Here is a 12,458-nt window from a genome sequence, read left to right as displayed (position 1 = left end):
CTGAGCTGCACACATTTTTTGTTTTTTTTGATTAATTTCATTTTGGCGATTGTAGAAAAGGCGGAATTTTTTTTTGCTCTTATGACCGCATAAATAAAATATACCGCTGAAATTTTTTATGTAGCCTTTTTTATTAATTATAAGCTTACGTGTTTGTGTTGCGAAACCAAAAAAAAAAACAAAAAAAATAGTAAAAAGTGTTTAAAAGCTAATAATCCTTGTGCTTTTGTTTTTGTTTGTGCTGCAGGAGTGTCGCCACAACCGCTCGATATTTATTTATTATTTTTTGTTTTTAATTTTTAAAAAAGCTGTCATCGTTAGGCACATCTATCCGTCTGTCTACAATTTGACAATTGTCGCGGCACGTATCTCTCTTTGTGTTTTAACCGAATTATTTCGGCGTTCTTATGTTCTCGAATTTGTTATTAACTTTAATGCAGTTTTATGCGCTAAGCCGATTTACATCTCCTTTTTTCTCTTTCCATAGCCAGATTTCTACTAATTTCTTAGAGATAAGTTTAAGTACAAAATCTATCACAAAATTTCGACTTAAATAATTTTTCTTTTTAAACCCATAAATTTTTTTTAATTCAACTTTTTTAATTATGACCAACATTTCTTTGACGTTGCCTCGGCTGTGTCTGGAACATGCTCTGGCTGCATTCTAAGTAAAAAAAAAAAAAATAACGTGGCTGTTAAGCTTACAGGGGAGCGGGCGTAATCTTGTTCTGTGGAAAAGTGAAGTGAAAGCATTTTTCATAACGTAAAATAAAGTACCTGTTTTCACGCGCTGATTTCGTGCCTGGTTCCGACAAGAAAAAAGTTATTTTCAAAGGAAAGTAAATTATGTATTTGTCAAAATATTTTCACTGTGAATATTTGTTTAATAAATTTTTGTGGCTGCGTAAAAGCCAAGTTGGGCAGTTTACTCAAAAACATAATCGTTTGATAAAGAATATCATTATCTTGTACTCACAATAATTTGGGATTTTGGATTTTTTTTTATAATTTTTAACCGTTATAATCAATAGTGCGTTTTTATGACCGTTTTAAATCTTTTATGAATTAAAAAATTTATATCGATATGAACGATATATTATCGATATAATAAAAAGTATCGATAAAAAATGTATCGGAAAACTAAAAATCAGAAGTAATCATAAAAAATGTATCGAAGAAACAAAGTAAAAAATAACGATAAAAAATGTATCGAAAAATAATAACTATTCTTGATCAAAAAATCCCAAAAAACGGTTTAATTTGAATGAAAAACTGAAATTCAATTTTAACGGTTAAATTCTGATTTGCAATTAACCAGTTTTCAGTAAATTTGAATTTTTCGTTTTCACTTCACCATTTCATAGAACGCGAATCGTCCTCGTGTGAATAGTGCAATTATAGAAAGGCTGGTACAATATTTGGTTACCTTAATATATAAAGACCCTATCTCACATTTTTGTTTCTTTACAGAGTAGTTATAAGCTGTATAAAAACTAAAGTTCTTCGGTCGCAAATTCCTTCATAACGTTGGTTTTTAATACACACTGAAACAAATTAATTGATCTAGTAGCTCTTTTTAAATTCTATTAGGTCCTTACTGAACAGTTTGCCAACTTTTGCACAAAGCTGAGTTTCAAAAGAAAATGAATTAGGGCCTCTCTATATTAAGATAACGATATTTATGTAGTATGTGTGCAGGAAATTTTTTTCTAGGCCATAAATAAAGCACTTTTCCAGTGTCGTTCTCTCGCTCCTACATAGTATTTCTTTCCTGAGCTCTTCCTCATTATATTGACACACGCTGCAAGGAAAAGCATTAGTGGTATTCACCAAAGTTAGCAAAAGTGGCCTGGCAGTCTGGCAAAAGAGTAGATCAGATGTTGTCAACTGTCGTTGCTTGAGCACCACCACCTACCACCATTGTGTTCTGCCAAGGCTTTAAGTTTCTAAAGACATTTCAGATAAGAGAATCTGTAACGAGTTAGCGACAATTTTCGTATCCCTATCAAACTGTTTTACCTAAAAAAAAAAGAGAGCTTTATGTTATTACAGTTAATTTTGCATAAGTTAATTTCTGTACACAGACTAATGATCTCTGAAAAATGTTGGAGCTCCAGGGCCGTGTGTGTACACACTGCACTACCTATTTAGATTTTCCATATCTCTATGTAGATGATAAGACTCTGCTTTTTCCAAAGCCACGCACTCCGTACAAAGTTTACGAGATTACGCTTAGCTGTCTGCTATATGGGCAGATGAAGTATCGTAGTATCATGGTGTAAATATGCATCTTAGGATCTTTGGTTTGCGCCCCTAAGATTTGCCCACCTAGGAGCTTGTGCCCTATACACCATTGACACCTACGTAGTTCTGGTCGCTTACTAATGAGTCTTGCACAGAAGTTTGGAGTCCAGAATTAAATTAAAAACTGTGTCGAAATTAATCGCAAGTAAAGCCGAACACGATGGTTCTGTTACCAAATCTACCTGAGGAATATGGCGAAGGCCAAAATCTCAGCACCAAATGGTTTAAGGCAACCTACTTCGCCGTATATCACTAATACGAGTACCGATATGGTTGGGAAAGGTGGCCATTCGAAATATTTGATAATAATAAATCCTGTGTTAATTTTGTTTGCCATTTTTTAATTTGTGCGACCATTAGACTGGGTTTTAAGCAAAATATTTGCGTTCATTTTTTGGTAGATATTCTGACATCGATCTGAAATCATCAATAAGAACTTTTGACTGCCTGGTAGACTAAGCAAAATGCCGACAAATAAATAAAAAAATATGCGTAACAATGATACACATCTACATACGTATGTATGTATATGTACATATACAGTCAGCGTCAAAAAGATGAATACCCAGACGTTTGGACGATTTTATTTATTTACATATAACATATATTTTCCATACCAATTTGTCTTATTTTTTTGTAAAAATATAGTTTATTAAACAGCAAAAACCAGCAGTATCAATTTTTTCAATTTCATATAGAAATATAAAAAATTTTCATCAAAATTTTCAACTTTTCAATTCGATTTCTTAGGAAAATTTTGAGCTTGCAGTAGAACAAGTCTCTAAAAATTACCGTTGATTTTTGAGACCACTTTTCGTCGAGGGTGTAGCACATCTTCTTCCGTATAAAAATAGATTTTGCTCATGCGTCATTATTCTACAATTTAATGGACTACAAAACTGCTTACTCAAAATTTTTGTAAAAAGTCGAATTTAAAAGTTTCAAATTTTAATACATTTTTTTTTTGGTATTTCTTAAATTTTCCGAGTTCAATATGAAATTGAAAAAAATGATGCTGCTGGTTTTTGATGTTTAATAAACTATATTCTTATAAAAAATAAGAAAAATTTGGTATGGAAAATATAATTAAAGAAAATCGTCAATACGTTAGGGTATTCATATTTCTGACGCTGCCTGTATACATTTACATACTAATAATTTTTTTTTGCGATAACAAGATTGTAGAAGTCCACTGAATATATATACGTAACTAGACTTTATATGTAAATAATTTACTATGAAATATAACAAATCGTAAGAATTAAGAAAAACATACATAAATACTACATACAAACGCATACACATACACATGCACACTGATTTTTTTTAGCACATGCAGCTGCCGACATTCGAACCGTAGCAAACAAAAGCTTAAAAGTTGATTTACTGATCAAGTAGCAATACATATTTTGCAATCAGAAGTAATGTAATAATTTCCAATTCAATTTCTAGTATAAAGAAACAGAAGTAATACTATCAAATATGCTGAATAAAGAATTCGTTTCCACTACGCATTTACCCATTTTATTTATTCTTATTTTTTGTTTGTAATTTTGAAGGCCTATTTTTACAAGCTTATTATGTCAATAGCAGCAAATCTTCCTCATCAGTTAATCAAAAATCTACAAATCAACATCCCCATCAAATTGTTGCCATGCTCTAACATTTGTCTTCTTTCAAGGTTGCAGTTTTGTTGCTTGAATCATAAGCCGCCATAAAAGTCATTTGAGAAACTTTTGTATGTTTGTATGTGCTTTATTATACAAGTTTTCAAACATACATATAGTATGTATATTTATGTAAGTACAGTAGATTTCTTTTGCATTCTAGTGCGCCAACGTTTTTAAGCGCACAAGGCAACAAGCAAATAGGTTCTACAGCCAAGACAAGCTGCTAATAATCTTCGTAGACAAGTAGGCAAAAGTCATAGCCTCCGCCATTGCCGCGTTAGCTTTGTTGTTGTTCTATGGTTGCTTGTAATGTTGTACAAAAAGTTGTAGTTTTCTATAATTCATTTAACACATATTTTCTACAATGCGCATGCGCATATTTACATTTGTACACATGTTTGCTGTTAATTGTGCGAATAATTAAAATTTATTATTTTTAATTAAGTTTTATGTTCTATTGTTTTTCTCATTATTTTTTTTTTGCCTATGTAGATGATTACTCAACATAATAGAAGAATTCTATGCAGCAGCAAGTGCGTTTATTCGGCGGTCAGTGGCCACTTAAAGTAGTGAAAGTTATTCGAGTCTTCGAAGGTCATAGGTTTGAGGAATTATTATATTTGACTGTCAGTTTTTGTATTTTAAAATATTTTTTTTTTTTTGGCACGCAAAAAAATAATTCGGGCATGGTATTATTTGAGGACTCAATTCATCAATTACTAGCAGTAGTATTTACTAGCTCATCGACAGAATTCCTTTTTTTCTTTAAATTGGAGATCAAAGCAAGATCTACTCACAATTAAGAAAAAAGGTCAGAAGAGCCAAAAATACAGATAGTAACCGACGAAATCCACATAAGACATTCGATTCTTTAGTTATATTGCATCATTCATCAATAAGCTTTGTGCTCAAACCATGGCTTTGCCTCCCTTGGTGATATAGTGGGCGTAGTTCTCAAAAACAATAATGAACCCCATATCTTCGCAGGTATTATGAATATGTCCCATTGTTTCCAAAAACTGCAAATGTTGCCAAATTTAAAAAATTGAATAAATGTAAAATCAGCTTTGAATTTAGATGAAAAACCAGACAGATCAAGAGTCACTGAGAGTCACTGAAGAGTTTTCTTTGGCAATAACTTCTCTCATCGACGAATTTTCATCGAGGTTTTCTGAATTCAAGGAGCTATCGGAAATACTCAAACTTATTATGTATTCTGATGTGACCTCACTTGATAAACGGAATTTGTTTAAATTTGCTAATACTAACTTTTTGGAAACTTGGATTTTAATTCCAGACATACATATTAGAAGTCTGCAGAAGCTGGCGTTTGCATACAAGGTACACAGAGACATTTAAGAGACGATTAATTCGTTTTTTTTTTTTTAAATTTTTTTCACGATTTAAGTGTCAACCAATGTCTCCATTTTATAGTTGTCGATATTTTATCGCTATCGATTTTTATTTATTTTTTTGTTTTATGGTTTGTGTCGAATCCGTCATTGTTATGAGTTTTCGGCACTACCGATCCTTTGTCGTTATCGATACTTCGTCGTTATCGATTTGTCGTCACTAGCGATTTTTCATCGTTATCGATGTTCGTCGTTATCGATTTTTCATCGTTATCGATTTTTCATCGTTATCGATTTTTCATCGTTATCGATTTTTCATCGTTATCGACTTTTCGTCGTCATCAATTTTTCATCGTTATCGATTTTTCATCGTTATCGATTTTTGTTGCTATCGATTTTTCATCCCTATTGATATTTTGTCTTCTTCTATTTCTTGTCGTTATAGTTTTTTCATCGTAATCGATTTGTCGTCGCTATCGATTTTTCGCCTTTATAGATTTTTTGTAGTTATAGATTTTTTATCGTTATTGATTTTTCGTTGTTGTCGATTTGTCGTCGCCATTGATATTTCGCTTTGAAGTTTTCATTGTTAGCCATTTATCGTCATTTAATATATTTTTCGTGATTTTTCATCGTTTTCAATTTTTCGTTATTTTCGATTTATCATCGTTTTCGATTTTTCATTGTTTTAAATTTTTCAACGTTATCGATTTTTAATAGTTTTTTGGTGTGTTACCGTTATTGATTTTTATGCTAATAGATTTTTTATGGGTATCGACAACTCTGCTGGTAATAACTAATCGCTAAGCGAGTCTTCTCTTCTCAACTAATTTACATTGTCTTTCTTTACGCCAATTTGTCACGCGACTAATATTGATTTTCACAACAGACAATCTATGTTAATTCTGTTCGCAAGTCGAGGTTGTCCTCAAACAAGCGGATTAAGTTGAATTTTGCTTCTTATCAACTTTTGCTTCACAATTTCTCTCTGACCTTTTCACAAAAAAATGCGGCCAGCATGAAGACCAACAAATGTCGCTGCTCGTGCTTGGACACCTGCGGCGAATTAAGGCGTACATGTGAACATTTGCATCAGCAGCAGCAGACACGCGGCATAGTCGTCAGTCTCACGCTGCTGGCAAAACGTTTAAGTGTAGCGGACACGACTTTTCAATTGCAAACGTGCGGCATTTGAGGCAACATTGCGTATACGCAGTGATATCCTACGTTCAACATATTTTTCATTTTGCAATTTAGATTCGGATACAACAAAAATAGAAGATCCAACACCAAGAGGATTCAAATTTTTTTTTTTTATATAAATGCATATGTGCGTGCGCTTAAGCAAATCATGCATCGGCTTGTTTCAGTTAAAATAACAAATAAAGTTTAACTCGAAAGCAAGTTGCAACACATGAAGCTAACAACTAAAAAAGTGAATAATCCAAATCAATTACTAAATCGAAGCCAAGTTCTGCCAATCGAAAATTTGTAAACGTCAATTAACAAAAAGCGATTTAAATGAAATTATGCGAAAAATGCAAATATCAAGAAAGTGCTTTAATGGAGCACAGCGATAGCAGAAAATTAAATAGAAATTTAATGAAAGTGAAAATATGTGATCAGTTGAGTAAAAATAAAATGACAGCTCGACATTTAGTATTTAAAGTAACAAAAAAGTAAAAAAAAAACAAAACATACATTCGTGTGCTCCTATGGTGCGAAGTAGGAAACAACGGTAACTCGTAAAGAAATCCAAACAACGAATTTATATATTTATTGATTAGTGATAAATTGAAATGTGATAACCCACCACCACATTCTACCGTGGATGAGCAACCATTTCACAAGTGCACACTAAGAAATTAAATAAAAAAAAAACCAAAAACCAAAAAAAAACAAACGCAGAAAACGAGCGCTTTGCTTTCGTTCGTAAGTGATCGATTCGCTACTTTGAATCGTGCGAAACTCTCTGATATCGTAGGTGAAGCAATTGCGCTCACCACATCAAATAAGCGGAGAGAGAAATTAGGTAAAATGCCGGTGGGTCATCAATTAGCGTCCAGGCCGTATAGCTCGTTTCGAGCGACACGCGGCAGTTGCAATACGCATTGTTGTCAAAGCAACAACAACAACACTAACAACATAAACAGCAGCAGCAGCGGCAGCAGCAATCATAATAATAATAGTAATACTAACAAGAATGGTGCGCCGCTCAATGGCCACAATAGTTCTACGTCATCATCGTACTCAAGTCAAGCCAATAATTTTAGTAATAACTACAATAACAATAACAACAACAACAATGGTCAGGGCAATAATTTTGGGCGTCAACAAGCCTATCGCAGCAGTTTCTATGGCACGCGCTACCAAAGCAACATCAACAGCAGCAGCAACAACACCAACAACAACAACTATAATAATACTTATCAAGTGAATGGTGATGCCAATGGCAACAGCCACAGCAACAGCAACGGCTCGGACAAACGTTTCACCAGCATTGTCACTACAAGCACCATTAAGCCGCTTACACCCAAACTGGTGCGGCGCATTGAAACCACCTGCTCGAATGGCGGCAACTGCGGCGGCGGCGGTGGTGGCAGCAATGGTGTCACTCACAATAAGCCACGCGCGCCACTTCCGCCCGCCACTAACACCAGCACCAGCGCGCTCCCCAGTGGCAATAAACAGTACTTGCGCACGCGCAATCAGCTCGCGCCCCCTCCTCCCGCACGTAATCCCTCCAACTTTGAGAGATTCCACAACAGCAACCTGAGTTTTCGACAGAAAAACTCTGGCACTTGCTCTGGTGCAAGCGCAGGCGCAGGCGCAAGCACAGGGACAATCGCTGCCAAGTCGACGCCTGCCGCAACGAATTGCAACGGTGGTGGCTCGCAGACGCCCGCACCCGCGCCCTCGCATTCCAAGTATTCGGGCGCCACATTTTACAACAGCAGCAGCACCCGCTCGTCAGGTGGTGCCGGATCTCAGAAGCGCGCGTATTGTACGGCGCAAAATGTACACAAGGAAAATGTGCCCGTTCGCTCGGTGAAGAATTACCCAGCGCCATTGCCGCCGAGCACACCGAAGGCTGTGACAAAGAAAAAGTATAGAGAGGACTTGAAGCTCGCGATTGTATCGGCCTCGCCCAATATACATAATCGCCGTTTGGGCGGTGTTGCGCATGGCGAGCAAAATAAAGCGTTGTTGTCTGCCAGCCAGCGTCGCAAGAATTACGTGCCATTCAACAACGGTCAGTCAAATTGTGCGACTGCTGCCTCGAAGAACGGCAGCACCGGCAGCAATGAGTCGACGGGTTCGGGTTCAGGTTCCAGCGGGTCGCACGGCTCGCCCAAAACGAAGAAGATCTTCTCCACCAAATTTCCGCAAGGTCTGCCCTTCGAGGATGAGTTCTACCGCCAGCGCTTTTGTCGTTCCTACTCGCAATCCTCGTCGAGCAATTATAGTTTCTACAGTTCGGTTGGTGCGCCAGCCACGCCGCACAGTCGCGATTTCGATGATCTGGAACGCGGCCACGAACCACACGAACGCCGCAGTGCCATCGATGAGGATGACGAATTCCAGCGCAAGCCAGCTAGTGACGAACCACTCTATGTGGATTTCTCGAAAGTCATGCTGCGTCAAAGTGACTGCCACACAGACTACTCTAACCGCAATGGCTACTGTAATTCCTCCTCTTCCTCGTCGGGTGCGACGACAACAACGATCGTGCCAACAACGACGTGGATTGGCACAACAAGGACTACCAATTCACCGCTGCCGCCAATGTTGGCAGCTAAACTCGCCAGTGAAAATGGACGGTTGGATGCCTATGCCGCAGCTGCTGCGTCGGCAGCGTCTGCTGCATCACCAGGCACCGCCGCCGCCAATGGTTCACCTCATTTACGACGTACAACGAAATCGAAAATTTCTCATTCAATCAACGATTATCTCTACACCAGTTGTGGTGCTGCAACAACAACGACAACGACATTAACAACTTCAACAACAAAGAAGGTGAATGGCACGATTGCTTTTCTTCCAGACGATCCCGAAGACGGTTACTACACACACACCACATCACCTGAGCCTCCTGCGCAAACGGATATCTACCTGGCTGTGGCGTCGTGGGCTCCAAAATGTTTACATCCCACCAAGGTGCACATACCCGCTAGCTCCAGCGTGGCAGATAGGAATAATAATCCGACGGCGGCGTATGCGATGATGAACGGATACGATCATCGGCTGTACTATGGTAAGACAACGGCGGCGACCAGAGACATTTTGGAGCCCACGATCAACGAATTGCAGTAAGTATTGTTGGTGGGGGGGGTTATAACGCTTGCTAACTAGTTAGAGCTCTAATAAATCTAAGTGAATCGTGGGTGAGCTGCCTGAAAAAATTGTGTGTTGCAGTTGATTGCGATAATGTATGTGGCGTGGCATGGCGTGGCGTGGCGTGGCGTGGCGCGCCGCGGTGTTTTATGATTTTTGTATGTTGCGGAAGCGATAAATTACCCAAAGGTGGAAAGTTTATGCAACACGTGAGACACAGTTGCGCTTAGCTGATGAGGCTTGCCTATTTAAATATGTGTGAGTGTGTGTCGGCGTTTAATGGAAAGTCGCCACAACCTATGGAATATTGTTTTATTAATTTAAAAATTTTTCTTTCGCTTTCTCGAGCAATTGCTGTGCGTTAGAAAGCTCAAAATTTATTTATTTTTAAGCTCCTCAAAAAATACTTTATTCTGAATATCTAAAGTAAATAGTAAATATGTATGTATGTATTTTTGGAGCATTGCCAAATATTTTGGTGTTGAGTATTCTCATTTTTCTTAAATATGATTCATTAGCATAACCAATGCAGTGACTTGGCCAGACGATATTTTAAGACAATGCGGCGTGTGATGTTCGATTTGCTAAGATTTACTTATATTTTTGGATGTCTATTTTAACGAATTAGACGTACACATGTTCTTTTGTACAATATGTTCTGCCATGCATGCGCTCATGTTTAAATGATTGTTTCATTGTTTTCTAAATATATTCTTTTAACGCTGCTGGCTATAAATATTTTCAGTAGAACTAAAAATAATAGGATGTTTTTGGGTTCTTGTTCCCAAGAGATACAAAGTGTTTAAACATGCGAAAAGTTGGGCAGGCACTTATTACCTAGCTGAGGGAGAGAAACTAATATATTTCAGTAACAATTTAATTCAAATGAATAAGGTGATAGTAAGAACCAACTACTTTCTCTGGCACACTTGTCATTAGTGCTTCGATGATATCTACTTTGATTTTTCGCCTAGCAGCACACCACTTGCGTCTAAAGTCTGTCTTTTTGAACTGAATTCTGAAGTAGCGCGTTCTTGAAAAAATAAAGAAATAACGAACTATAGGGCCTCAACTTACCTCAAATCAACTCGTCTCAGTTAACATCAACTCACCGCCAACTCACCCCATTTCATCTCAAATCAATTTACCTCACCTCACTTCTACGCTCCCCAACTAATGTTATTTCACCCAGGCTCATCCAGAGGGATGGGCGGAAGGGGTGAATCCCCTCGCGCCCGCGCTTTTTAAGGGGCCTGAAATAACAGAACCAAAACTTGTTATAATTTTTGTACAATGTAATTGCTCCTTCGTTATCGGCTTTTATTATAGATATATTCCGATTCGTGCTGATTGTTTCTGACTATACATTAAAAGAAAATTGATCACGTGCTTTTAAATTAATACAATTTATGTATAGGGGCCCGTATTTTTTTCATTCGGGCCCCAAGTTTTCTCTCGACGGCCCTAATTTCACGTCAACTCACCTCAATTTAGCTTCGCTCACCCTAATTCAACTTAAATTATATAAACTCACCTCACCTGACCCTTCTTCACTTCAACTCAAGTTAACTCACCTTAACCCTCTTTTAGTGTTTGAGTTTCATGCACTGGGCGAACACTAGTATCTTATTCTAAGGAAATATTACCTTGAAATGGCTCCAAAGACATGGCTGACTTAATATAAGTAAACGATTTGACACAGTTCCTTAGTTTTAGTACTATGTATTTTCTTTATTCTTAGGAAAAATTAACTTGCCAGGAGGAATTGTTCAGTATTTAATAAAGTATGTAATTTTGTTAGCGGCGCACAGTGAGGCAAAAAAAACTTAGGACAGAGATATATAACATCAACGTCAAACTCATGGAAAAAATGGGAGTTATTGAAAAAGGAGGCATGTCACCTCCCATACAAACTGAATTTCTCACAGCACATACACATTCTGATGTGAGAAATTCAGTTTATATGGGAGGTTCCACGCCCCATTTTTCAAAAAAGTGGAAGCATTCAAGCATGAAAATTTTTTTCTTTAATTTTTTAACATAAATAAATAAAAAAACCGGAGCGTTTTTTAAAAAAATCGCCACAGATAGATCGCCGCGAAATTTATTATCTTGTATACAAAACAAAAAAGAAACTTGAAATCGGTTCATATTTGGGCTCTCAAAATTGATTTGTCTACAGTAACCTTTTTTGCCTCACTGTGCGGCGTTAAAACAGTCACAATGGCCGACAGATCATAGCTATAGAGTGCCAGTTGGGGATTCAAAGATCGAGTCCTAGAGCAGGGGATTTTTTAAAAATATTTTTTATTAATTTTTTTTATTAATTTTTTTTTTAGTGTAAAGTGTGTTTTAAAAAGAAAAATATCTCATTTATTTTTTATGGTATTTGAGTATTTAAATTTTTGCATATGAAATTAATTTAACAATTTGTAATTTATATTTAAATTGAAATAATTGACTTACCTTAAATTCTCTAACCACCTCAAACCGGACTCCTCGAACCTGCGATCCCAGAACCAGAAGCAGTTGTCTTCACGTGACGCTACAGCCGACATTTGTCAGGAAAGCAATTAACTTTGTCTTAGCAGCACTGACAAAATTCAAAGTTATTTAAGGAATTTATTACTTATATTGCGTAAATTTGCTTCCTCAAATTAATGACGCACTGTTTTGAGCATGAACCTGAATTAAGGAAAAACTTCTCAAATTGAGTAAATTTTTTTCGTAATATTAAGGAAAAAACAGTAACTCTAAACAGTAACAGAAACTGGTTTCTTGTTTTAAGGAAAAGCTT

General features: G+C 36.7%; 1 protein-coding gene across 1 annotated transcript; it reads left to right on the top strand.

The window, feature by feature from the left end:
- The first annotated feature begins 6,344 nt into the window (after positions 1-6,344).
- On the top strand, positions 6,345-9,640 carry LOC118738096 (GATA zinc finger domain-containing protein 7-like). Its single transcript, XM_036469016.1, has 2 exons — positions 6,345-6,508; positions 7,558-9,640. The coding sequence occupies exons 1-2, from the start codon at positions 6,345-6,347 to the stop codon at positions 9,638-9,640; spliced, it is 2,247 nt and encodes a 748-aa protein (XP_036324909.1).
- Positions 9,641-12,458: the final 2,818 nt, after the last annotated feature.

This window comes from Rhagoletis pomonella, unplaced genomic scaffold, assembly GCF_013731165.1.
Source record: "Rhagoletis pomonella isolate Grant_MI unplaced genomic scaffold, Rhpom_1.0 Rhpom_scaffold_00004, whole genome shotgun sequence".
Classification (NCBI taxonomy): Eukaryota; Metazoa; Arthropoda; class Insecta; order Diptera; family Tephritidae; genus Rhagoletis; species Rhagoletis pomonella.
This window is presented reverse-complemented; position numbering and strand designations above follow the sequence as displayed.